At 38.3% G+C, this 27,948-nt stretch overlaps 2 protein-coding genes across 3 annotated transcripts in view; one reads left to right on the forward strand and one right to left on the reverse strand.

Moving 5' to 3' along the window:
* Gigyf2 (GRB10 interacting GYF protein 2) overlaps positions 1 to 27,948 on the forward strand; it is a 134,989-nt gene that overhangs the window by 60,287 nt on the left and 46,754 nt on the right. The window contains exons 9-12 of the mRNA XM_051154265.1: positions 20,102 to 20,281; positions 23,648 to 23,865; positions 23,958 to 24,120; positions 24,208 to 24,396. Of these exons, the coding sequence (XP_051010222.1) occupies positions 20,102 to 20,281; positions 23,648 to 23,865; positions 23,958 to 24,120; positions 24,208 to 24,396 (750 nt within the window). The remainder of the gene's footprint in view (positions 1 to 20,101; positions 20,282 to 23,647; positions 23,866 to 23,957; positions 24,121 to 24,207; positions 24,397 to 27,948) is intronic.
* Positions 1,934 to 10,875, reverse strand: Kcnj13 (potassium inwardly rectifying channel subfamily J member 13). 2 transcript variants are annotated; one of them, XM_051154263.1, is made up of 3 exons: positions 10,620 to 10,873; positions 5,095 to 5,570; positions 1,934 to 3,156 (listed from the first exon to the last, which is right to left on the reverse strand). In XM_051154263.1, the coding sequence occupies exons 2-3, from the start codon at positions 5,552 to 5,554 to the stop codon at positions 2,534 to 2,536; spliced, it is 1,083 nt and encodes a 360-aa protein (XP_051010220.1). In that variant the 5' UTR covers positions 5,555 to 5,570; positions 10,620 to 10,873; the 3' UTR covers positions 1,934 to 2,533. The 2 variants fall into 2 exon arrangements, with proteins under 2 accessions (XP_051010220.1, XP_051010221.1); XM_051154264.1 differs by having other exon boundaries at positions 2,976 to 3,156; positions 5,331 to 5,570; positions 10,620 to 10,875.

Below are 27,948 nucleotides of genomic sequence, written 5' to 3' on the forward strand. Positions count from 1 at the left end.
GTGTGAAGCACTTGAAAAGATACACTGATATTTTTTTTTTTCTCCTAGTTACAGATTTTTTTTCCTGGCAGATAGTATATGCTTTTCAACCGTAAATCTAAGCTGAAGATTTTTGGTAACTGCTTGTCTTCAATTTGTTAAAACTGTCATGTTACTGGTTTCCAAGAATAACTTTACTTGGTTGTTAAGTGGTCTTCGTTGTTGAGTATATTAGTTCTTCGTGATTTCCTTCTTTCTTCCATTTATATTTCATTTTCTTGAGGGGATACCTCTGCAGAAACTTAATCCTAGGGACTATGATTTATTTATTTATTTATTTATTTTAAGTAAACAAAAGAATTACAGACAACATTCCCAGAATCTTTTTTTGTCCCTGAACAATGATTTTGGGTAAAGTTATTTTAATTTTATGTATATGAGTGTTTGCCTGCATGAATGTCTGTGTACCGGTTCGGTGCCCAGTGTCTGAGGAGGTCAGAAGAGCACATCTGAGCTCCTGAATCTGCAGGTAGAGAGATGGTGCTGAACTGATGCATGGGTGCTGCGAAGACAAGCCAGTGCTCTTAACCACAGCGCCATCTGTCCAGATCCTATCAACTAAAACATAGTTTTTGGTGTGTGGTGAGAAAATCATACTTAATTTTCAGATGTCGGATTTTGTCTGACTAGTAGCCACGAGAAGAGATTTATTTGACTTAATTGGGGAACATGAAGCATCTGTACGGAGGCTTGAGTTTCAAGTGTCTCCTCAAGAAGCTTGATAAACTTGAAATCTGGGTAGTGTTCTTCGGGAATGAACATTAGAGGAGTCTCAGGTACAGTTCCTTTCTAAGGGCAGATTACTCTTGTTAATAGGAGTTTCTGCTCTTTATCAGCAGTCCTAATTTGCTCTGTCTGCCATGGAAGAGTGTATGCAGGAATTTTTAAACAGAAAAACTTAATGATAAGTAGATTCTATGTTCTTAATAATAGTCTTCTGCTATTATCAGTCTTAGAGCACTTCAGAATTCTTCTTCATTTTCTTTTCCTTCTGTTAAAGAGTAGAAAAAGGCAACTTTCTGCTCTCTGTAACATTTACTGTTACTTAGTATGTATTTCAAGATGATCATGCCTGGGTCATCCACCACAGTGAAAGTTAATCTTTTACTTTTCCCTTTTAATCCCGAATGAGGGAAATGGAAGAGAAAGCCTGCAGATCTCTTTGAAACTTGATAGTATGATTTTTTTTGTTTGTTTGTTTTGTTAGATGACAGTTCAGTTTTTTACTTGAAATGAAAATCATTTAAAGTATCTTAAGTTGGATATACAAAGGGGTTCATTGTAGTATATATAAAATAAAAACAGGCAGAGAAGAGAAAGCATATGAGAATTTGCATATGAGAATTCAGAGAATTTCATGGAATATTAGACTTGGAAAGAAATAATAGAGATCATCTAGTCCAGCCTCCTACTGGTGAATAAACACTCATTTTGTGTTTATAGAAAAAACTGATGCTGGAAACAGGAATTTGGGTTTGAAATACTTTGTTACCTAAGTTTTTGCTTTATCTATTGGAAATTTTATTTTCTAGTTAAGTTATATTTTAATTAAACCTTTGCTATGTACAAAGATGTAAATACACATGAGTATTTAGGAAGTTTGTAGGACTTTCTTATGTCATTGCATGGATCATGAGTACAAAGGTAATGCTTTTACTCAGGGTGGGAGCACTCTGCGGACAGGTGGTTAGCTTTTAGATCACTACTTGAGTATTACACAAGTAACATCTAAAATAGTAGAAGCACATTTTGCATCTCTTTGCTAGAAATACTACCCTGCAGGTCCTGTTTGGCCATAGCTTTTCTTACTTTTCTAAATAGTCTACCACAAGTTTGTGTGTGTGTGTGTGTGTGTGTGTGTGCGCGCGCTTGCGCACGCGCTTGTGCATGTGCTTGGGTGTTGTATTCAAATGTTTTTGAAGTTATCTAAAAATCCATGTTGTTACTTTTCTTTTGTACTTTTGTTCTTACCTGTTAGAAATTGAGGGGATAATACTTATCCCAGTTTTGTAGCTTAAAGAAAGGAATGATGTTTACTGTCTTAAAAAAGAAGTTGTAAAAGGATATTTACTAAATATTGTGAAATCAGCTTTCCACCCAGGGAGCTAGGTTTGAAACTAGACTATTGCTTTAGTTTACAGATGAAAATGAGTGGTGACTTTTTTTAGAGTCCAGCTGTGGTAGCCTTCACTGTCTATTTTATCTCCGTTACTGATCCCATGTTATGTCTTTGTAAATTTGCTAGTATGGATGCCCATCAGATTGAGTTGCCTCGATAAGAGCAGATTACCACGGATAAAAACTTGGTAACTAGACTTTTGTTTTCAGGGATGTATATAGTTAGCTTAGCCTTTTTTTTTTTTGGCCTAGACATGATTGCTATGCTATAATCAGTATTGAGAACAAGAAAACATGAGATACAGTGAAAGAAAGTAGTTGCATAGCTGGCTGGATATATTTAATACATTAACAAGTAGGATGGTGTGGATGAGTCTTATTCTGTCAGCCCAGTTTCAGCGATCTGAAAATTGTCAATGCTTTGTCCATTGATATGAATATCTAGATCAGTCCTGTGTGGACTCTTAGAGACCACAGGAGTTGGGTGTTCAGGAACAGTCTTGTCAAAATTCTCCATCTTGACTTGATACTCACCTTTAGAACCTCGAGTGATCAGAGCTGCAAATTGGTGATGTAACATGATCTCAGAGGGTAGGTAGGATGTTCTCCTTTGGCAGATTTCCCCAGTGCCTTCTTGCATTGCTGAGAGGAACACAACTAATTCAAAGTGTGGAGGATTCTCATGCTGGAGCAGGGTAGCTAGAGGACTTGATGGTGTGATGGTGTGGTAGTAGGTTAGTGGGAAGATGAAGAACGGACATTCCTCGGAACTGATACCATCAAGGTGGAAGTCCACACTGGTCTGGTAGAGTTCACCATTTTCTCTTTCCTGATAGAGTACAGCTGAGACCCGAACACTAGTCAGAGGGCTGGGCCGGGTGTTAGCTACTTGGAAGATAAGATTAGGTTTACCATCTTTGTGAGCTACCACTGCTAAGTCAGTGAATCGGATTGAGAAAGCTCTATTTTTTGGCCGTGCAATCTTCGCCACAAAGGCACCTAAATTAAAAACCATTGAAATGTTTTTGTTTTGTTTTGTTTTAGAACAGAAAACTCTAAATCTCAATACATTTTCTGAATGAGAAGAGTATGTCAGGTTGTTACATATTTCTCACATCCCCCTGAGTAAGACATTCATCCCATTGTTAATTTAGGGTAATCTTACTTAACTAAATTTTTCACAGTACATTTAACACTTCTGTTAATAAACAACAAAACTGGGTGATTCAAACCCATGATTTCAAAATGGGTAAGAAGATTTGATTTGTTACGAAGAAATGTAAAACTTGATTGTGTAAATTATAAAGTTCAAGAACTGGTCATTTTCTATGCTCTTACTTTAAAAAAAAGGGAGCCAAAAATAATTGAGCATGGTTACACTTCTCGAGTTAGCATGGAGAGTAGATTCAGGGCAGGTGATTAGAAAAGGTGAGGCTGGGGGAAGGAGCGATGCAGTAAAGAATGTTTAACTTGGTAGCTTCTAGAATGCTATATTTTTTTAAAGGGGAAACTGGCTATACAGTGATAAGTGTGTCTTTAAGTACATATTTCTCCCACCCCAAGCTATAGATGAGGGTTTAAAAAATCATTCTTGTGGCATGCAGCCTGTTGGCAGGCTGGTGAGACGTAATGCAATCCTTATAACAATTACAGTTTTGCTTGTGTGTATTTATGTTTACCATATATGTTTCTAGTGCCCGAGGAGGCCAGAAGAAGGCGTTGTTGAAGCTGCCACATGTATTATGGGAACTGAACCTAGGTCCTCTGTAAAAGAGCAACACGTGCTCTTAACCACTGAGTCATTTTTACAAGCCCCATAATTATGTTGTGAGTGCTTATGTAAAATGCAAACAGAGGAAGTCAAATATATTGAAATTCAGTTAATGTTTGTTAAAAATACACAGGAGAACATATGCTGTATCAAGTCAGTAACAAAATCTAGTAGTGAGTTATATCGGAATTCTTAAATATTGTAATTTGATTTAAAATAACTCATTCTGTTTATACCAAAGTTACTGGTAGTGTGGGGATATCAGTCCATCCATCCATCCGTCCGTCCATCCATCAATCTCTTTATCATCTATCCCTCAATCCATCCATCTACTATCTAATCTCTATATAATTTAATATGCATATCATATATTTGTATAACCTCATAATTGAAGGATATAGCAACTTTAGTTAGGGTTAGTGCAAAAATTTAAACATTTACCCACCTAAATACATAGGTTAACTTAAATTTATCTAAGAAAACAGCCAATGTGAATAGTCTTATAGACGTCAAGTGATTTGTTGCAGGATACAGAGGCAGTTGTAGCACATTGGGTCATTTTTTATGATGCCCAGTGCTTATCTTCTATAGTCTGTTAGTGCCTGGTTTTTAAAAAATTGTGTATATTATATAGAAAGAACCAGCCCAGTTAGAGGGAGGAATCTTATATGTTACCAGACACATAAGCAAATATTTATGACCATATTCCCGTTGCATTTTTGTGTGTATCTGTAACATTAAAATATGGTGGTGAATGTGTTGCTGTGGGCTTGTGTTGAGTACATGTTGAGTAGATGAGCTCAGAGGAGAAAGTTCTACCATAAGAAGATAAAAAGTCAGGTGTATGTCAGATAGCATGGCTGTTAAAATTTTCTCTAAATATACTTACTCACATATTTAGTAAAATAGCTTCTGTGAGAATTTACTTTTAGGCCTTTTGTTTTTAATTTTGCATAGTATATTCCTACAAGTTAATGGGTTCTTTTTTCTTACGTAGTTCCAATATTGTTTATATATTTCTAGTTTTTCCCTCTAGATTGTTTCTTTGGCATCACCTGCTTATAATAATACAAATAAATTACTTATAAAAGACTTGCCTTAATCAACTATATACTTTATAAAAGACTTGTAGTTTTTTTTTTTTTTTAAAGAATAAAAATAATTACCTGTGATAAAAGCCTCTAGCATGAGGCCTAGGAGCATTTGTATGGCAAGTAAAGCGATTGCACTTGGACAGTCACCACTGGGGTACATGGTACCATAACCAATTGTAAGTTGTGTCTCCAGGGAGAAGGAGAATGCAGCTGTGAAACTGGTGATGTACTTCACACAGATAGTGTGGTTTTCAGGTGGGGCATCGTGATCTATTTCCAGATCACCATTCATCTCAGCTAGAACATACCAGAGTACTGCAAAGACAAGCCAGTGGACAACAAAAGAAGCAGAAAAGACCAGCATCATCCAGCGCCAACGCATGTCCATTAGGATTCCCCATGCATCCCGAAGATACACAAGACCTCTTTGAGCACCATCCATTTGAAGTGTGCTGTGGCCATCTTTTGTGACCATCCTCCGGTATCTTTGGCTTAGGAGAGGAGCATTAACTTTACAGTTACTGCTGTCCATCTCAGGCTGTAATTCTCTGAAACAAGAGGAAAGTGGTTAGCCCTTGACTGACTTAGAGTTGATATTCGTTGAGTTCTTTCTTCCAGTGTTTACAGGAGAGGGGGATCACTGGTCAAGTCATTTATTTGTTAACTAGTTATTCATTACTTTAGTATACTTCTTACCTTTCCTTGAGTGACTATAAAAATACCATTTGATACTGTTTTCTAAATATATTTTGGAATCCGAGAGGGTAAGGCTTATGGTTTGTGTTTTTAAAAATGACTTACATATTGTCTTTGCACAAATCTAGGCTTTAAGTATTTATTAAGTTAACTAAAAATTATTTCTAAATAACAATTTTTTAAAAATCTGCTGATAATTATGAGTAATGATGATTAAAAAGATGATTTAAATATGTATTTTATTTTATAAATAAGTAAAAATTATTTGGAAAGTTAATATTAGATTATTTACAAAACTTGTTTGTTTGTTTGTTTGTTTGTTTGTTTGTTTAAACTTGCTGGCATTTGAGTTCAGAGTTCTGGGCCTTGGGCACGCTAGACAGGCACCCTGCATTGATCTAGGTCCCTAGCCTCTCCATATGTTTGACATAGTACTAAGACAAGACTTACGTTACGTTAAGCTTTTAGAGAGTCACAGTTTTTCATTTACTTATCTATCTATCTATCTATCTAAATTATTTATTTATTGTGTGTTTGTATGTATGTAGCATGGTGCATATGTTCTACAGCGTGATTTTGAAAAGTAGAATACAACCTGGGAATGAGTTTTCTCCTTTCACCTTGTGGCTTGAAACTCAGGTTATCAGGCTTAATAACAATTACCTTTACTAAGCCACCTATTGGCCTAATACACAATTTTAATGCATTCCTTAGAATTAGCCTATTGCAAACTTTGTGAGTATGGTTTATTTTTGCTATCATGATATGTTAATATATTGTTCCTATACTGGATGACGACGAATGGATAGCTGCAGGGGCACACACACATCCTTAGTTCATATTAAATCTTGGCAAAGTAGAAATTCCTGGCTGGGGTTCTGTGGTAAAGCACTGTGTGTGTGTGTGTGGCGCGCGCGCGTGCGTGCGCGCGTCCTGCACTTCAGTAAAAGACATTCCAACTAGATGAATCTAGATAACACTCTTTGCCCCTGATGCTGTGTGTGTGTGTGTGTGTGTGTGTGTGTAGCCTTTAGTTCAACCTCCAGTATCCCTGCACCTCAGTAAAAGACATTCCAACACTCTTTGCCCCTGATGCTAGGAATGCAGCCCGAGATTTTATGCATGCTAGGTAAGTTCTTTCTCATTTAGCCTTAATGGCAGTAGCTTTGAGAAAAGTAAACCAAAAGAAGTGGTTTTAAGTGCTTAACAAGCAAAAATAAACATTAAGAGATCAGATGACAATTTTAAAAAGATATTAGTGTAGTTAGTTCTTTTTATGAACAGTTTTCATAAAGGGTTAGGGTTTTCTCTATCTTATTAACAGACATCTAATGTATGACCAACCTTGAACATGATAAATACAATATAAATATGTCAAGACTTTTGTATAGTGACTCTTAGGAACAAAGCCTTGCTTTCGTTAAGTACCTGCTAAAGAAGTGGATACCTTGAGAGTGCTGCGTACCCACTTCTGCTCCCCTCTGTCATCACACTCCCTCTTTTTTTGTTTCCTTAGGGAGCCCAGGCTGATGAACTCTAGATTCACTTTGCCTCAGTCTTCTCTTGAAAACTAGAATTACAACTACATGCTACCATGCCTTGCTGCCTTTCTTCCTTTTGAACAATCCTTAAGAAGGTGGAATGGGGTGCTTAGGTTTGGTAGTTCAGTCTGTCTAGAGACCCTGGGGTTTTGTAGACCATTTTTCTGTGTTACTAGATTTGGACATTGGATAGCTAGGTATGTAGGACTCTCTCTTTTGTTCTGAGGCTGTTGCAATCTTTGTTGGTGGTACCTGGGCCCTTCTTCTTTCATATTTTCCTCAGATTTGAGTTACAGCTGAGTGAACACTGGGTAGTTCTTGAGTTTAGATTAGAAGACAAAGCTGCTCATGTTGTTTCCCTTATTGCCCTATTGAGTTGTCATAATCATTGGGTGCATTTTTTGTTGTTTGGCAAGTGCTGACAAGAGAGCCACACCTCAGCCCTTATTTAATGCTCTTATTTTGTTAGATTCTTAAAATACTTTACAAGATTTTTTTTAGAAATAACAACAAAACCTTTATAGACATAGTGCTAGACGCTTTCATACTGGCCATCCCTCTCTCCATGTGCTAAGAAGATAGACATGATTATTTCCATTTTTCATATGGAGCTACTAAAGTGTATAGAAAGGCAAGAAATTATACATAGAACATTAGCGTTGTGGCTTATTGACCTAGTCTGGATAACAACAGCAAAAGTAGTTAATTTACTTTTATTTTTTCTACAAGAAGCTGTATGTTCGGCGTTCGTGCTGTACTATATTCTAAAGCTGGTCTTTGGTGGTCCCTGGCACTTTTAGTAGGTACTCTTCTTGCTCCTGTCACTCAAGTAACTAACTTAAGCCATGTCAGCTTAAGCATGGTTTTATGGTAGAAATTATTTATAATAATAAGTGATAATATATATTATTTATTCTATCTTAGGCACCATTCCAAATTCAAGGGAGGCTAAAAGGCAAAGCCTTGCATAGGGAAAACAGTAGTAGTTGCTTTATTGTTGCTGATAGTGCTTCTTAACTTGAATAGTAATACCTATACAAAATACCATTCCCATTTTATAAGAAAGTGAGCCACAATATATTTCCTGAGATCATAAAAGTAGCAGTGACTATTATTCCCAAGCACACCCAGCTACAGAATTAGTCTGAGTATTTGACCCTGATTAGCCTTTGTTAGCAATGCTGTGTTTAAGATCCACTACAGAGACTAGGGGTGGCAGCACAGGCCTTCAATCCCAGCACTCTGGAGGCAGAGGAGGCAGGGGGATCTCCCCGTGTCATCCACATAGTAAACTCTATCTAGTCCAGCCAAGGCTGCATAGTGAGGCCTGGTCTCAGAAAGCAAGAGCAAAACAAAAGAAAACCAGGAGCCCCTACAGAGTATTGCTTCTTCAGGAATGCTTATTAGGTTCAGACTTTGCAGCCATTGTCCAAGTGGAGTACACTGAGGGCTTCCTGCTTCACAGAAGCAAAGCAAGACAAGTTTGCTTGACAAATCTGACTGCTGTAGAACTCCACACATGGATTGAGAGCTTTGTATTCACACTCTATGCTTTCAACATTAAGTATTTTCACTTTGGTCTTTTTATGATTGCTCTTGGTTATCTACAGCAGGTTTTCTAGGCTCTCTGCAATTTCATTTTTCCCCCTCCAGCAACTAAGTAACATGGAAAAAGCCACAGGCAGGGAAGTCAAAAGGCCAGTATCAAAACAGTGAAACATTTTTGGTTTTGTTTTTCCCCCATGAAACATTGTTGACTTTTGTTTGGATCCTGTAGGCGAGTAATTGAGAGAAGTAAAATTTTGATCCTCACTTAACCCCGGTGCATTCATAGTCAGTCACTGCCATGCAGTGCAAAGAACACAGGATAGGGAACATAGCCTGAAGGTGCTGACTGTGTGTGTACATAGCTCTGTCATTTTGGGCAAGCTACCTTGTCCCCTTGACCAGGTGTCATTAGACTAAAACAAAGAATGTGGTTAAAAGGGGGATTAAATTACATGCTCCTTTAAAGTCTACCTACCAGTTTGTAAGTTTATCAACTGATACATGTTTTCTATAGGATGGTTTCTGTATGATTTTATATCTGCTTACATACTCTTAAAAATATTTTTCATTGCTGTTGCCTGATGTTTATAGAACTTTCCCCTTTCTAACGTGTCTAATGAGTAGCATATTTTCAAATAATTTTTATATTCTCACAGGCACATGAGTACATAAACAACCCTCTCCCTCTCCCCCTTTCCTCCACCCCCTCTCTCTTTCTGAGACTGGTCTCATACAGCCCACGCTGGTGTCAAACTCAGCAGTTGTAGCCAGATGCCTTTGAACTAATGCTGCTGCTTGTATCTCCTAAGTCCTAGAGTTACAGGCATTTGCTATGTACTTGAATAGCGTGAAGTTAGAATATATGTCTTGATTTAGACTTTTGTGTGATTTTCATGAACTGATCCTAGCAGGAAATAGAATAGACAAGTGGAAAATTTGTGTATCTATGTGGGCGCTATAAAATATTTATGCACTTAATAAATTTGTAAATAATTTGTTTAATGGGAAAATACTTATTTTAAAAATGATAGTTTGATAGCTTCATTAATCACCAAAATAACAGTGTTGCTCTGTCTGTCAGGTTGTGGCCCTTAAGCTTACGTTTTCTATTGCTATGCTTCTAGAGGAGGCTGTAATTCCTGTTCGACTGTTAAAATAGAGGCTGCATTTAGAAATGTTAAATGAAGACAGTGTTTGTTCATGCCTTATGCAAACACTTTAAAGGCTTTGTTGAAAGTCTCATAAGCACCTTTCCTGGCCTCTATAATTAGGGCAAACAATGTGAATTTTAACCCCATTATGTAAGCTCAGAGACTAATTTATATTTTAATTTCTTATATACAGAATATTTGAGTAATAATTCCCTGCTTAAAAAGAAGTTTTAGATTAGTATACACATGTCTTGTTGATTAAGGAAATTAAAAACATAATGATTTATTCTTTTGACATTTCCATATGCTTAATTTGAGTTTTTCTAATTCCACCCCCCAAAGCCACCTGGTGGCTTTTTTTTTTTTAAAGCCACCAAGTGTTATCTAGCATCTTTTCCTACTCATTTATATATATTAATGAAGAATTAGTATGTATTTACTAAAATAACTGAGAGCTAAATTTTCACTAATGGTTTCAGTATGGCTTTTTGCCAATTCTTAAATATAAGGAAAAAGAATAAACCTTAGCTCTGACTGTCTAAGTAATGTCTCTGTTGTAAAACTACTGTAAGCAATCTAGCTCTGTTTCTATTTGCTGTCAGTTTCCTTGCCTGTTCCCCTAAAGGAAAGAACAAGAATGAAGGTTATCTCGTGTACTCACCAGTTCTTTTGTGGGGTCAGCCTACCAAGGTAGGTCTTAGGGAAGTTATCAGAGTCTTGTCCTTTTGATCAGGTGTTTCTAACCTGCACTGTAGTTTGTAGGTTCTCGTCTTGGACTGGCTTTGCAGCTTACATTCCTGTGTTTATAATGTCATGAGGGCTGGTTTCAGCTGAAGCTGATGTGATTGGTCACTTAGTCTGCAGGGGGGCCAATTAGCTCTGATCATGTGGAAAAGAATGCTGGTTTGTTAGGAGGTCTTTCTTTACCCAACACAGACCTTAGCAACTCTGGAGAAAGCCTCTAGAACTGACGTGGAGAAGGGGCGCATTTTTTCCCTCTAATCAGGACCGGTTTTTAGTAAGTTTGCCTAATCTTATTTAAGAGTTTATTTGAAAGTTCAAAGGGATAAAATTCCCTGCAAGATTTCCTTTCAGCCCTCTCTCCTTATATTGCGTGTTAAAGTGTGAGATATCTCTTTCACTAATCTTTTTTCCACCATTTCTTGAGAGGTGATTTATTTGGGTAAGGATGTTTAGGCATAATTGATGAGCTGATTTTTCTGGCTTTCTTATCAGATCTCACCTCATCAGAATGCCTGGGATAGTAGGTCTAGGCCATTTAGTACCCGAAACTGTGTGTGTGCATGCGTGCGTATGTGTATGCACACATACATACACACCCCGTTAATTACAAAGGAACGACTTTATTCTTTGTTTAGTTTTTGAAGCTATGTGGCAGGCTTGACTAGGGAAATGATTGTTTGATGTCTTGTGCTTTTCTTTAAGCAGCACCCCTGGTGAAAGAAGGAAAAGTCTCTCTCAAGGCTTGCTTTAGTGATCTTTAGTGGGGTCTTTTCTTGGTATGTGTGAGGAAGCTCAGGGCACATGAGCTGTCATTTACTATTGAAATTGTGTTTACCTGGAAAATTTCAGCAGTGCAGCTTGTACAGCCTCCACATGAGCTGAAAAGTATGCCTCGTATAATGCCTAGTGAGCAGTATTTTCTCCCCCTCTGTTAGCTGCCAATCTTAAAACTTTGATCAAGTGTTACACATAAGAGGATCTGAGAAACAAAGACACTGTTTGTTTGAAGTAAAGCTTGGAAAGTCCTGCTGGGAAAGTTATGAATGTAGACCAATCTAATGCTACTTAGGAAGGGAAATCCGACTTTGTGGATTCCTCTCCTTCCCTTCACAGTTTAAGGAATACACTAATTCCTTCTTTGTTTTTATTAATGCCAGACATTTCAATGCAAGTTTAGACACAACACTAGTAACTTTGACCTTCAGAACTAGGGAAGGTCATCAGGGTGAGATCCACCTGTAAGACCGACTCCCTGCATATGCGAATAGGAATTTGTATCATTTTTCCAGCTAGCTAGTTGAGGGAGACACCTAACTGAACCAACAGAAGCACTAGAGCACATTGTGGGACATAGTTCCCCCAAAGGAGAAGCATGTTAGCATGCCTGCCACTGTTACAAATATAGGTAGGACAGAAAACCTTGTCATTCAACTAAGGACATCCCCAACCCTGCCACCACCTTTTTTTTTTTTTTTTATAAAAAAAAAAAAAAAAAAAAAAAGGCATTCTGATTGCATAGTCTACTGTGGCCTTGAATTTAAATCCCCCTGCCTCAGTTTTCCAAGTACTGAGATTATAGATATACCATTGTGCCTGAAAGACTTTTTTGATAATGTACTCTATTTCAGACTGTATTGGTATAAAAATGGTACAGTAAGCTAATATATATCTTTACCAGATATGGTGGCTCATATCTGTAATCTCAACCATTGGTCAACTACACAACGCCCACCTACCCAGACACACAAAAGCATGCACCCATACAGTGGATTTTGTGAGGTATTTCTAGTACTGGGATGGCTCCAGCTTGAAGGCACACCATGGGCAGTGGTGGTCACTGATGGCTAACTATGGATGTTACACTTGGACTCTGGAGCTCAGGATTCCTTTGGCAGTCACCTGAACATCGAAATTATTGTGAGTTGGTGCTGTCAGCTTGGCTGAGGTGACATTGATGGTGACCCAGAAGATATGCCACAGTCACCCTAAAACACATAGTAGGTATGGGCCTAAAGCATCTTCTGAGCATGAACACAAAGGCTACTGTTCATCAATGATTTTTTTATTAAAAATTGTAATGAGTATGCCAAGTGCTATAAGTAAGTAAATTCATCTCTATTAAATCCAAATCGCTCTCCCTAAAGGTATTGATTCCTATTTGAGCTGAAGTAGTCTAGTACACAACCTACAAATACACTACAGTCTTCTTTAAAATAAATGGAGAGGATTTGTTGGAGTGTAGTATCTTGCCTACTCTCCCATCAGTTCTGTCTGACTTGCTGTTTGTATTCTTAACTTTGTGTTAAAAATACCTAGACACTTTCCAGTTCTTCATGTTGAGAGATGACAGGCAGCTTCTGGGTGTGCTGTCAGTCAACATGAGGCCTATGAGGATGGGGACATGTGCCCATTGCTTGGGGTACGTCAGAGAGATTCTTACATGCTGCAGCTCCCTTAGTCATCCAGCCAGAAGCGGCTGTGTTTTCAGGACTGCTCACCAGCTGAGCAGAGGTTAGGCTACAGAAGTTTTAGAGACTCCTAGTGTAGACTTTAAACTCTTATTTTCATTACTCTGGAATTATATTTATAAGAAACTATTGAAAGCAAGGGCAAGAAAGTGTCCACACTTGGATAGGATTCCCTTTCACTATCTAATAGAGAAATATAAAGTCACTGGCTACAAAAATTTGCACATAAACAAGCTTCAAAGTTTGTCCCATAATTCCGCCTTTGCTTTTGGAGATTGGGTCCTTGTAAGCTCCAAGTTTCACAGCTGTAGATTTTGTTGGCTGAGTGCCTCTGAGCTCCATCTGAAGTTTTCCATAAACACCATATTTGGCTGCAAGTCAAACATGCACACAGGTGCCCTTTTACCGCTCCTTCTCCTTAGGAAGTCCACCCAGGCAGACCAGGCAGAAGCAAGCACTCAGTTTTAATTTCATTTGTAGAAGACTCCTAGTCCATCTTAATACATTAAGGAGAAACAAATATATACTGTTATTGGGGGTACTATTTGTACATAATAAACTACAAATGTATTTTAACAGCTTTTATGTGCCTTAAGTGACTATGATGTAAGAACATAAAATATTCTGTAGGTAATACAGTTTCCCGATAAAACAGTCCTATTAACAGCAGAAAAAAATTTTTTTAAATTCCCCCCTCTTTTTCTTCCCCCTCCCTCCTTCTCTCTCTTTCTCTCTCTCTCTCTCTCTCTCTCTCTCTCTCCCTCTCCCTCTCCCTTTCTTCCCCTCCCTCTCTCCCTCTCACCCCTTTGTTTTTTTCTTTTTTTCTTTTTTACCTTTTGAAGATCATAGACCTCTTTAAGATTCTGTAAGCCTTAGACTGCTTGCCCTGAAAAACAAAGCATCCTTGGTCACAATGCATGCTTCTGGTCTAGGGAGTCCCAGCCCTGAACTCACCCTTGATTGTAGCTTGAGAATAGCTGCTTCACCTAGTCTCTCTTTGCAGTTTGGTGTGTTCAAGCCTCCCTGGTGACTGCCTTCCCTAGATATTCTAGGTGTGGACCAGCAGCCAGCAGGCATGAGGGCTTAGGGGTTGGGGCATGTTCTTATTGCTTGAGGTACTTTTTCAACGAAAATTCTGACCTGCTGTAGTGTTTTCATTCTCCCTCTAGTCAGGATTTGTACTGTTTTCAGCCATTAGATTTAGATGTACTTTAAAATCACCTTGTTTATAAATTAGATTTTAAAAAGAAGTTAACCAGAGTGCTTCTGTACTCAACTTTGTCTTAGTGCTGACATATTACAGAGCAGAGTCTGAGTTCTGAGAAGGGCCCATGTGGGTGGCCCTCATTGTGGCCCTGGCCACCATAGAACGGTAAAATTATTAGACATGAAAAGAGAATAAGATAGCATCTTTTAAACTCTTTGTGAATAACTTTGATGTTTGTCATTTAACTTTTATCAAGAGTATACAAATCTACCAAGCATGATGGTTCATGCCTTTACTCCCAGCTCTCTGAAGGCAAAGGCAGGTGTATCTTTGAGTTCCAGGATAGCCTGGACTACACAGAGAAATCCTGTCTTGAAAACTAAACAAACAAACAGAAAAAAGGACACATAGGTCTATAATTCTTTTAAAACTAGATTATACAAATGAATCTCTTTGATATTTCCACCCAAATTTATACAACCAGATACCTACTGTAATTAAATTAAAAAGAATTCCAAGCTGTTAGTGCAGTTCTTCATTTAGTGTCATTTTAGTAAGTAACAATTGTAAATATATTTTTGGTATTGTTTGAAGCCAGATTTTTCTTCTTAAATTAACTTCTAAAACAACACTATTGAAGAAGGTAGTCCTAACCAATTTTTTTTTTCAGAAATAAATATTTTGAAATTATTCCTATGGAAATACTGAAATAAGCTTACTTCTGCCTATGCATGTTGACAAGCCACCCCTAATTTGTATCATCAATAGTCCTTTTGGAGCTTGGCAAGCTTAAATTCTAGATCTTTCTCTTCCTATTTAATTTACTAGAAGTTCTGGCTGCTTCTGACTGGCTTAGTTGTGAGTAAACCACTGAGAGTAATGTCGTAGAGATGAGTTAGAGGTTGCAGGCTGAGGTGCTATTTCTGATTCATGACTCAGCTATGTGATCTTGGGAAACCACCCCACAGGTATCCCTTTCCGAAGAGGAACAATAGAGATGGTGAGGTTTAACCTAATCTCCTGTGGTTATTAAGATGATCAGGTGAACTATATCGGTGCATTGTATCAACTATAATGTATCAGGTCCTTTATTTCCATGTATATCCCTGGTCTGTGGCCTAGAGGGCAGGTGTTATGTTCAAGCCTGTTTTTGTAATCCTGTGCACCTAATTACGTTTGTTTATGGAAGAGATGTCAGTCATGTTAACTTTTACCTGAGGTTTGAGTAAAACAACCAAATGACAAAGTAATACCATTCCTTTGGGAAAATATATGATAGTAATCACAAAAGCTGTATATGATGTGTACCTAAAGAAACACTTGCTCACCAAAATTTGTATGTAAGAATACACATAAATATACATATCATAATAACAAAAGGCAGGAAACAACCTAGATGTCAACAGTTTAAGAGCAATACATTACTTATAGAGTGAGATCTTGTACACTGTTGTAAAAGAACAAGCTATTTTTCAGAGGCACATTAATACTCCACTTTTATAAAGAAGTTCAGTGCTGGCGACAGAGCTCAGTGGGTAACGGTGTTTGCTGTTTAAGTCTGGTAACCCTTGCTGAGTCCCCTGAATCCATGTAAAGATGAAAGGAGAGAACCAACTTAAAGTTATCCTCAGACCCCAACACATGTGGATTTTGGTGTATGCGCACCCCACTCCCTAGTTTAAGAAAAAAAGTTCAAAAAGGCAAAATTAAGAAATCAGGATAGATTTGAAAGTGCTGGTGGGGGAGTGTGTAAAATTTTTTGATTTTGTTTTGTTTCTGGGTTTGTTAGTTGGTTGGTTGGTTTGTTTTTTCCTTCTGAGACAAGGTTTCTCTGTGTAGCCTTGACTGTCCTGGACTCACTTTGTAGACCAGGCTGGCCTCGAACTCCCAGCGATCCGCCTGCCTCTGCCTCCCAAGTGCTGGGATTAAAGGTTGCTTTAGTTTTTAACCAAGGTTGATTTTACACAGTTGCTTGATTAAAACTCAGTTAATTACATATTTGTCACATATCTACCTAAGGATGTTGAACTTTAATTAAAAAGGATTTTGTTTGTTTTTGTTTTTTGAAGAGCAAAGCAGGAGAGAGTGAAGACTATTAGTACAAGTCCTTTAGCCTTTTTCACCCTTTTCTTCTGAAAATGATTGAGTCCTGAAGGTTGGATATGGGATTGTAGGACTATTGTCATTCTTGGTTTCCTTGGTTTACCAATAATTCATATTTGAAGCCTTTCTATTACTATTATTTATATGTAATATTTGACATGTAAAAAAGTATATCACAGTTTTTAGAAATTGTTTTGTAGTAGTAGCCACCTAATAACTAAAATTTGAGCTGTTAGTGATTTGCTAGTGCTCATGTAAATTCAGGTGGTTTCATATCAGACACAGTCCCCTCAAATGAGGAATGTCAAGACATAATTGATCTGTTGCCATTACTAGAAGATCATAGAGAAATGTTTGCTTTCAGAAGCAAAAACCGGGGCTGTAAAGCAATTGAAGAGTAGATTTATTTCCGTGACAGTGTTTCTCCCCCCCCCCCCCCCCATGTGTGTGTATTTTTACTGGACATTAAACCCTGGCCTAGTTTTGTTCTTGTTCCCTCTTTCTCTCACTCCCATCTCACTGAATAGTATAGCTCAGATTGCCTTGAGCTTTTTACCAGTCTTGTTTCAGCCTTCCGGCTTAAGATTGTAGAATTATTAGTATTTTAGTGAATTTAATTTTTATTTAATAACGCCTCTTAATAGTTCATTCTGTTGAGTTCTAGATTTTGCCGTTAGTGCTGTATTGTTTCCTTTGATATGGTCACTGCTCTTAAATACTCATGTGGAAAAGCAGAAGATGAAAGTAACTGGCTCCATTAATTCAGCCATCTGTGAATAGCACTGGTGTTCTCACAGCTGTATAGCATTTGCAGCTTGGTAAAGTTATCAATGCTATTCATATTTGAAAATATTAAAGGTTTTTTCTTCTAACTTTTTCTTTTGTAAGGGTAGCTACTATTTTAGTGAAGCCATATAGGAAACGTTTTGTAAAGGATATTGACCATCTAAGCAGGAGAGCTTGAGAGATCTTTAATGCAAGGAAGGAGTGTGTGTCTGCCCTTGACTCTCTAACTTCAGCTCAGGGCGCTGTACATTTCTGTTTGATGATGAGGAGATTAACATTTGAATTCTGCCATGCTATTTAATAATGATGTGTGATTCTGGACAATTCTCGTGGGTTACTTGTTGAGCCTCAGTGTTCTCAGATTGGAAAATTAAATCAGTTAAGTGAGTATTTGGGTTTTGACTGTTTAATATAGATGATACCAGAACTTAGCTGAATGAGTTTTGAGTTAAGGTCTTGTTTTCCCCAGGCTGGTTTCAGACTGTAGGTGAATTCCTGATTCATCTTGCTTTACCTCCTGATTATGGACTAGTTTGTGCTACCATGCCCTGAATGAATGACAGCCGTTTATTTTTCTCTGCTTTTGTAGACAAGAAGTCAAGGAATTGCTTCATTTATTGGCTAGGTGGCTTGGACTCTAGTATCTTGTTGGACAGCAGTAAAATTGTCTGCCTACTCTCTAGTCATTTTAGGATTCTTTTGGGGATTGGAACCACTTTTAGTCTTGCAGTTCTGGAAGGGAAGAGCCTCAGGACTTTGTACTGTGAAGATGCTTGAGGACAGAGGCCTTTTACGTTTTAGATTCAGGCATGGTGACACACAGATTTAATCCCTGTGCTGATAAAGGTAGAGGCAGGCCAGGCTGGTGTACATAGTGACTTCCAGACCACCCAGAGTTACATAGTGAGGCCCTGTCTCCAAAACAAAACAAAACAAACAAAAAAACTTTAGATTGAGAATGTGACATCTTTGTTATTTGCAGGTATATTTTATTTTTTAGCAGTAAGTTCCGCTTACCTTTAAGGGAAGAGTACTACATGGTTGCCAGCAGCTAGGGATTATTGGGGTCCCTGGAAGCTGTTGACCATAGTAGAAGGCTAGTAGTGTTTTTCCTAGCAGATGCTGTCCTTTCTCCCTTCTATAAGTTTTTAAAAATTACATTTCAAGTCTCACTGTTTGTCTGTCTGTCTCTATTTCTCTCTGTCTGTCTTTCTCATTGTGTGTGTGTGTAAGTCAGATGGCAATTTGTGGAGGTTAGTTCTCTCCTTCCACCATTTGGGTCCCTAGGAGTCAAACTCATATCATCAGGTTTAATGACAAGTGCCTTTACCCATTGAACCATTTAGCCACTCTGATCTGATCCTAAGGTGTATTTTATTATTTAACTAGAATAATACCTGCCAACAGTCAAAAAACTCTGTGGGCAAACAGCATGTTAAATCTTAGTATGTATAAAATGTAATATAGGATAACTAGAAACAGGAGTTTCCCTGCTAGATATGTTTTTCTTTAAACTTTTTATTTTGGTTTAATTAAAGGATTTATCACCAAGAGAATGTGTACCATAACTGTTGCAGTCTGAGGGTTTCAGTGTTCTTCATTTTTTATTTTTTATTTTTTAAGACAGGGTTTCTCTGTATAGCCTTGGCTGTCCTGGATTCACTTTGTAGACCAGGCTGACTTCAAACACAAAGAGATTCCCTTGCCTCTGCCTCCCTAAGTGCAGTGTTCTTCATTTTTAACTAATGTGAAATTTTTGTTAAGATGTTAGGAGTTATATGTTAGCAAATACAGTATGAAATTAAAGAATTTTTGCATAAATGAGAATTATCTTCTTTTAAAGTGCCAGTTTAGTTTACTTTGCCTACAATTTTTAAGATCATTAATGTAACTCTTAAGACATTGCTAGACAACATAGCTTTGAATTTTGTCCAAAAATTCAATTTGTCATATTCTTATATTGCTGAGGAAATGGGATTTTTACAATGCACAGCTTTCACTGTTGAATTTCCTTCCTTCCTTCCTTCCTTCCTTCCTTCCTTCCTTCCTTCCTTCCTTCCTTCCTTCCTTCCACTAAAAGTGGTTGAAATGTATACATATCCTGATTTGGGAGAGTCACCCATGCCAGTTGGTTTTTAAAAAGTTATATGCCAATAGGGGAAGATTGGCAAGATGCACCATTGTCTGGAGGCAGAAGCAGGCGGATCGCTGTGAGTCAAGGCCAGCCTGGTCTACAAAGTAAGTCCAGGACAGCCAGTGCTACACAGGGAGACCCTGTCTCAAAACAAAACAAAACAACAAAAAACAAAAACACTGTGTTATAACATCCGCAGGGTATATGTGTGCTGTAATTATATATACATGATTTAATGTATACATGGGCAGTTTGGGGAAGTTTTTATAAGAAACTAATGATGACTCTTCTGAGTTCTTATGTAGATGGAAGATTGGTTGAATATTAATTGTCTGTCTTTTTGGTAAAGGATTTCTTTTATTATTTGTGTATTATGAGTGTTTTGGTTGCATGTATGTATCTGCGAGAGCAGCAAGTGCCCTTATTAGCCTGTGAGCCATCTCTCTACCTCCTCCTCATTGAATGCCTTTTAATTGTTCATTCTATCCTTTGTTTAAAAAATAATTGTCAAATCTTTGAACATTCAGCTTTAGGAAAAAGTGTAATATTTGTGTGTGTGTGTGTGTGTGTGTGTGTTTTACTAATACTTTTGCACATTGAAAAGAACAGATATAAGGAAAGTTTGATTTGAAATACTACTTTTTCAAAGTCTTTACTGGTAAGAACTCATATTAACTTACCATATTTTATCTTGTTTATAGGGAGACCAAATTTTGAGGAAAGTGGACCAACATCTGTGGGGAGAAAGCATGAATTTATACGGTCAGAAAGTGAAAACTGGCGAATCTTTAGAGAGGAACAAAATGGAGAAGATGAAGATGGAGGTTGGCGATTAGCTGGATCAAGAAGGGATGGAGAGAGGTGGCGACCTCACAGTCCTGGTAAGAGTTGTATTGTATAAAGCCAAGGGACTGAAATGAGAGCTTGCTAAAATGTTTGGGATTTAATGGAAAAGAAAAATAGTTTTGTTTTGTTTTAAAGTAATCATGTATGCTGTCACAAACCAATCTTATTCCTACCAAAAACATTCAACACAACATTTCCTCGGCACATGGACTCAGTTGATTGAGATCACTTTCCTAGTTTCCTGGGGCAAATAGTATAGTTTAATAGAAAGCACCTGCCTGCGTCTGCAATCATGAGGGAGGATTTCATTCAGTTTGTCTACCTCTTAACCTTTTAATCTATCTGTAGCATTCTTTAAAATATAATAGGGGATATTTAAGAAATAAACTTACAAATGTATATATGTTAGGGAAGTGTGTTGTCTTCATGGCTATTTCTTTTGAACAAGAAAGGATTATTCTTCTCTTCTCCCCTAAAAAATATGATGGGGTGCTTATTTGAAGAATAAACTTTAAACCCTGGTCACAAATAATCACAAGCTTATTCTTTTGTCCTCTTGACCTTAGAAAAGGGAGCAAGAGTAGCAATGATCAGTACATTTCTAAGTTCTTCTTTTGGATTCTTAATGTTTCAAATGATCCTTGGGCATTAGCTATGGCAATAACTGAAGACACTAGTGCTTTGTGAAGCTCCTTTTCCCCTGAGCTCCTGCCTCTATCCTCATGATGCTCAGATGACTTGAACCACGGGGTCACAAAGGTAGAAATGCGTGTCTGCCCACGAAGCATAGTATCAGCTGTGTGCCAGGAGACGCTTACCTTGGTAGTGAGTACTATACCAATGTAAGGAATTCTTTTTAGAGTCAAGGTGGTAGCCAAACCTCTAGCCTAGTCTTAAACACAGCAGCAGGCTATAGTTTGCTACAATGTGGTATGTAGATAGAAACATAATGAAATTAACCTTGAGATAAAAGTCTGATGATTATATCAGCTCCTCACAGCTGCCTCTTGGTCAGGTTTTCTGTCATTAGTGGTCATTGTTTATATCATAGAATCTAGGCAGTTCTCATCAGTCTGTATCCTACGCAACCACATGTCATAATTCTCTCCAAGGCATTGCAGCATCTTGTGCTGAGCTTGCCTGTAAGGAGAAGGGCTGTAGACTTATGTTCCCAACAAGCATTCAGTGAAGAATGGACAGAATCTGGGCTGAAGGAGAAGAGAAATTCCAGCTGGTCAAAAACAAACAAGGTGAATGTTTTGGAAGGTCAACAGTGCTTCTGAGACCAAGTGTATGATATTGAGTTTGTTAAGGGGAGTTAGGTCAATGTTTAGTGTCACCTTCTCCTGTTGTCCTCCCCAAAGCTTCGAATGTGGTCATCTAGTGTTCCCCTCACCTTTTCTGAATCTTTCTGCTTCGTTTGTCTTTCATATTAGTTTTGTTGTCAGCCTCACAATCCACTCCTGCTCCCCTTGTCCATGTTTTTTTTTAAAGATGTTTTAGGGGATAAAATACATCTTAAAAAAACTTTTTTTTTTTAATAAATTTGCTTCAAAGCCTAGCATATTGAAAGTCTAGTTTGATTGCTTAGTTGTGATAGGTTAACTTTTACCCCTTAGATTATAGTTATCTTTTTATTAGAATTGGAATAAAATTTTAAATACCATATTTTAGATGATTTATTTCTAAAAATGCCTCACTTTATTCTAGCTGTAAAGACCATTAAGCTGTGGTCAGTCTTCATGAGTTGCCTGCTTCATTTGCTACATTTTGTTTCATTAGCAAAATTTTACTCAGTCTTGGTAAGACAGTTTTCAGGATGTAGTTTTATTAAAGCAGGGCTCATAGCTGGATATAGCTAGAGATAGGGTTCAGAGAACAGGGAGCCTCCACTCTGGGAGATGAACTTAGGAAACTCAGTAAGAGGGAAACAGGAGCTCAGTGCCTAGAAGGATAGATTCCTATCAGTGTGCATACTTAGACTGTTTAGAAATGATAGCGGTGGACAGCCGACTCTGGAATCTAACATTTGATCATCAAGACTCCTTTTGAGTAATGGCTCTAGGCTTACATTTAAACAGCAGATAGTAAAGGTTTTCCATATGGGGAGATCTGTCTTTTTTGAACATCCTAGGTTTCTGTATTTGGCATCTTCATGTTTTCCACAGTATTTTTTAGATTATTAGTTGTAGCAAATTTGGGCACAGGAGTAAAAGCATTTCACTTTGGCCTCATTTCTCTCCAGCATCTTTAAAACAAGAGTCAAGACTACAAAATCTATACAGTCAAAAACAACTTCTTCTCCTTCTTCTTCTTCTTCTTCTTCTTCTTCTTCTTCTTCTTCTTCTTCTTCTTCTTCTTCTTCTTCTTCTTCTTAAATGACACTTTTAGATGTGGGTTGGACAAATGTAGCAGGGACTTCTCTTTCTCTTTTTCTGCTGGGTGCGGTGGCACACACCTATAATCCCAGTACCCAGGGAGGCAGAGGCAAGGGAATTTCTGTGAGTTCGAGGCCAGCCTGGTCTACAAAGTGAGTTCAGGACAGCCAAGGCTGCACAGAGAAACCAGGGGAGCACTTCTGCTTTAGAAAAGCACTTTGAGCAGGCAGTCTTTGTCTGTTGGAAAGTAGATTCAGTAAATAATATGCTGGGGTGGATTTAGGAATGCCCCTGGAGGTGTTCAACAGGAAGAAGAGCCGAGGAAAGTGGAAGGGGAGGGAATGCAGTACTGTGGGAAAGCAGCATAGGATGCAGAACTGGACAGCTCTGCTGTGCCACTGTGCTAGCTACTGCGCCAGCTACATCTGTTGTCAGAAATTAAGAGATTTGCCAAATGATGCCATTTGCATCATAATCCATCTATGTGTAATTTCATGAATTTTTGGTGTTGCTCAGAATAATAAATGAGAACTTAGTCCTAGTAATTAGGCACAGTGAGTTTGATATGATAGTTTGACATGGAGCTGATATAATTTTTGTGGGAAGAAAGGAGCTGCTTTAGTACCTACCAAAGAGAAGGCATGAACTTCAATTAGAAAGATAGCCAGTGTTTTAAGTCTTCCTTAGGATTAGGTCACACAAGTAATTAATCAGTGCTCATTGATTGCCTAGTTATTTAAAGTGCATACTTTGAGTAAAGTATCCTTTCAGTGGGCTTTGTTCCAAATGTATCTTGAAAAGTTTGACTGTTAACATGCCATGATATTGTGAAGGTAAATACTGCTGTCACTTAGTGGCAGCAAATGGTCTGAACTCAGTTCACCTAATTTTCTCTTTAGGAGGTTGATCCATTACAATGGGCTCTTAGTTGTAGTTGTCTTCACTTCCTATCTATGATTTTCTTTTTCAAATACTGTCATAAACCTTTCCTAAGGTTTCTATCCTTCCTCCTCCTCAATTCAGATGGCCCTCGTTCCACAGGCTGGCGGGAACACATGGAGCGCCGCCGGAGGTTTGAGTTTGATTTTCGAGATAGAGATGATGAGCGGGGTTACCGACGGGTGCGCTCCGGCAGTGGGAGCATAGATGACGACAGGGATAGCTTGCCAGAATGGTGTTTAGAGGATGCTGAAGAAGAAATGGGCACGTTTGACTCATCTGGAGCATTTCTTTCTCTAAAAGTAAGAAGTCTGTTTTAAATGCTATGATACGTTCTGACCTTACACCAAAGCCAAATATGCTGTTAACCCCCGCTTTTATTTTCTTGCTGCAGAAAGTACAGAAAGAACCTATTCCCGAAGAGCAGGAGATGGACTTTCGACCTGTGGAGGAGGGAGAGGAGCGCTCTGACTCTGACAGCAGCCATAATGAGGAGGCCAAAGAACCTGATAAGACAGATAGGAGAGAGGGAGAAAAATCAGACAGAGTAGGAGCCGGTGAGGCCCATTTTTGTCTTCCTGGACCCTGCCCCCCCTTGAAACAAAAACCTTTCTAAATTCATTTATTATTACTTTGTGTTCCAGAAGCCAGTGAGGAAGCACCCCAAACGTCATTGTCATCTGCTAGACCAGGTACACCTCCAGATCATCAGCCTCAAGAAGTACCACAGTTTGAGGGGAAAGATGAACCCAAAGCTGAACAAATGGAAAAGGCTGAAGAAGAGAGTCGGGCAGAAAACAGTCTCCCAACCAAGGTCCCCAGCAGAGGGGATGGTATGTATTTATGAGAGGATGCTAAAATGGGATTTTGCTGAGGCCAGTGTTGACTGGTATCATAGCTTTTAACTTAACTTCATGGAACTGTTTCCAGGGGATGAATGAATGGAATAGGTATCTTTACCAGTAAATGCAATCTAATGTTGGTTTCCTCATTTCTCCGAATCAAAATTCATGAAAACAGAGTTAAAGTCTGCAAGAGTGGAGATAAGAGCTTCACTTTTTAAGGTGGTGTAGCTCTCTTGATTGCGCTTGCATGTTTGTTTAGGATCATTGGTTGGATACAGACAGTTGCCTTCCTTCTAGTATCATCAAACTCACACCAAAATGCCATTGTCCCAAGGGAGCAGAAAGAGCACCTGGACCAGTCTGGAAGCCTATCATTACTTTTACAAGTCTTCACACATCTTCACTGGTGTTAACTATATTTGTTTGAGCGACTCATACATCTTAAAAGCACCATTGTGCTGTATTTCTATGATTATTCTTCTGACTACTTCAACATTGTATTGTAATGGCTGATGTTGAAGAACTGTTTGACTCAGTCACCACAGGCGTCTACCCATGGTAACGTTCTGCTAGCCTTGTGGGATCTAGCCTGTGGCTCCCTTGCAATTTCAGCATCAGCCACTTTATCTCCTGCATCATGAAACATTTTAGGCCATGATTTGTGCCCTAAGTTTTGTTTGTGCTTCTCTATATAACTGAAACTTTGTTCCCTCCTAGTTAATGTTATCTTCTGTTTCTTAGTAACCAGCACTGTTATATGATTAACATAGCAATGTTGTAAGTATATACCTAACAAAACAATATTATAAAAATTGGGCATCATCTTCCCCCTCGCCCTCTCTTCTATATTAGACTAATATATTGAGGACCTGTACCAAAATTTTGTTTTTAATCTTTTATGTCTTGAACAAATTAAGAAATATTTGCATGTGTGTATCTGTGCTGTGGGACTTATACTTTTTTAAAAAATTTAATTTATATATACAAAGTATCTAGATTATATCTACCTCTCTTTCCCTTCCAACCCATTCCAGTTTCCTCTGGACCTTCCCTAACACATCTCCCTCCCTGTCTCATATCTTTTTTATTTAAATAACCCACTAAGACCAGTTAAGTCTGCTCATGTGCACATACACATGAAGGCATTCTGTGGAGCATGCGTGATCTCCGAGCAGTCATAGAAGAAAACAACTCTTTCCCCAGCTGCTGTCATCTGCTAGTAACTTCTCATCTGAGGGAAGATATTTGCCTCTTGAGACCTGTTTGATTCATAGTAGTTGTTTCTTGGTGGTTTTGTGCCCAAGAGCAGAGTAAACATTTTATTCGTGGAAATTGAGTTCAGTTTAGATATGTATATTTTGCCAACACGTAATAGAAATGTATTAAAGAATAACACTTCAGATTTTTTGTCTAGAGTTAAGTCAAGTGCTTATCAAGAACCCAGAGGAAAATAAGACTTTACTCTTAAGCAGACCCTTGGGATGGTTCAGGAGCCTAGGCAGTCTTCAATGAAAACCTTGGCATAGGAAGTAGAATTTGGAGGTATAAAGCTGAATTAATCGAGAGAATGTTGTAGTACTAGGAAATGATAAAAGTAGAGTGAGAAAATGGGACTGATTGAGTTATAGACAAGAATAAAATGCCTCTGCTGCCTTAAAATTTTTTTTACTATATTTATTTCTCCTCCCCTAGCTGCCACCCCCCCCCCAATATGCTTACATACACAAATGTACCAACAAGTAGAAATTAGAGGCTACCTGCCAAAAATGACTTCTTCCATTTTACCATATAGGTTCTAGAAATTGAGCTTAGATTGTTAGATTTAGCTAGCAAGCACTACCAAAACATTGAGCCATCTCGCTTTCCCCTCAGGCTACCCCCACCCTTAAAAAAAAAAAAAAAAAAGGGGGCACTATGTGTGCTAAACAGGTTGGTTGAAAATATGGTTGGAACTTGGATTTGAAAGCTTGTGAGGGTATCTTATGACACACGTTCTATTATGTGACCTGCTGAACTTCTGAGCAGACAGTGAAATAGGCAGTGCACATGTACAGTGAGGTAGTGGCAGATGAGATTTGAATTAGAAATTGACAGACGTTAGTTATGGATTATATATCAGGGTGGAAAAGAGGCAGAGATAATAGCTAAGGGGGATCAGAAGGTTAGGTACCAGGGAACCAGAGGAAGTTGAAGAGCCCATTTGAAAGAGGAATGGTTAAATTCAGTTTTCACATTGGCTGTGAAATGTGAAAGAGATTGAGAGTTGACCAGAAAAAGTTATAAATGAGGGAACTGTACCTGGATGAGAGTACTTTAGTGCCAGGGAGGTAATAAGCTGAAGTTCTAGCTGGGTCCTTTGTGGTAGCACAGGCCTATAATCCCAGCAGTTGGGAAGTGGGGGCAGGAGGATCAAAAGTTAGAGGCCAGCATTGGCTGATGAGTAAGACTGCCTCAAAAAATAAGAAACAGAAAGAGGATTAAAAACAGAACCTTGGGTAATTCCTGGTTGTAGGGTAGGAACCAGAGAATGACCTTGAGAGCATACAAGGTAGAGTACAGGAAGGAGAGCATTCAGCTTGACAGTGTTAGCTGCTGTAGAGATTAGCTAGTGATGGCAAGAGAAGGAAAGCCTTTGGATCTGGCAGTTGTGTGTCACTGGTGAGCACTGGTAAAATGGAACTTTAGAAAAATTTGGCAATGCTTGATCGAAGAGGCTCTTTGTGATTGAACAGAACAGCCAGGGTTTTAAAGGAGAAACTGCATTTTGATTTAGTTGCATTGTCTCTTGTGCTTACTTTAGGAGCCTACGTGCTGAGAATTTAGAACTAGGAACCAAAGCAAGGGTTAGAGAGATGACTCAGTGGTTAAGAGCACTGGCTGCTTTTCTAGAGAACCAGGGCTCAATTCCTAGCACCCACATGGCAACTCACAACTGTTTGTAACCCCAGTTCTGGAAGATACGGTATCCTCACATAGACATGAGTGCAGGTAGAATACCAATTCATATAAAATTTAAAAAGAAAAATTAATTAAAAATAATTTAAACTAGGTCATGGTGGCTCACACTTTTAATACTAGCACTAGGAAGCAGAGACATGTGGTTTGTTCAGTCTGGGGCCAGCCTGGTCCAGAGTGAGGTCTTAAAAAACCAAAACCAACCAAACAAAAGAATCAAGGCAGAACCTATTTTAACAGTTTTTAGACTTAAAGATACCCTGTACTGTTGAGGCTCTTAAAACATGCACTATATTATCACTTGAACGTAGGTACTTAGGATTATCAGGTGCTTTTCATAAACATTTTGATGCGATTACATGTCATTGAAAAGCTTTGAGTATCTTAATGTCTTTTAGTATTTAGAGGCATTATAAAGAGCAAATTGGAGCCGTGCAGTGGTGGTACATGCCTTTAGTCCCAGCATTGGGAAGGAAGAGGCAGGTGGATTTCTGTGAGTTCAAGGCCAGCCTGGTCTACAAAGCACGTTCCAGGACAGCCAGGACTGTTATACAGAGGAAACCCTGTCTGGTAAAACCAAAAAAT

Source organism: Acomys russatus, chromosome 12 (genome assembly GCF_903995435.1).
Source record: "Acomys russatus chromosome 12, mAcoRus1.1, whole genome shotgun sequence".
NCBI classification, from domain to species: Eukaryota; Metazoa; Chordata; class Mammalia; order Rodentia; family Muridae; genus Acomys; species Acomys russatus.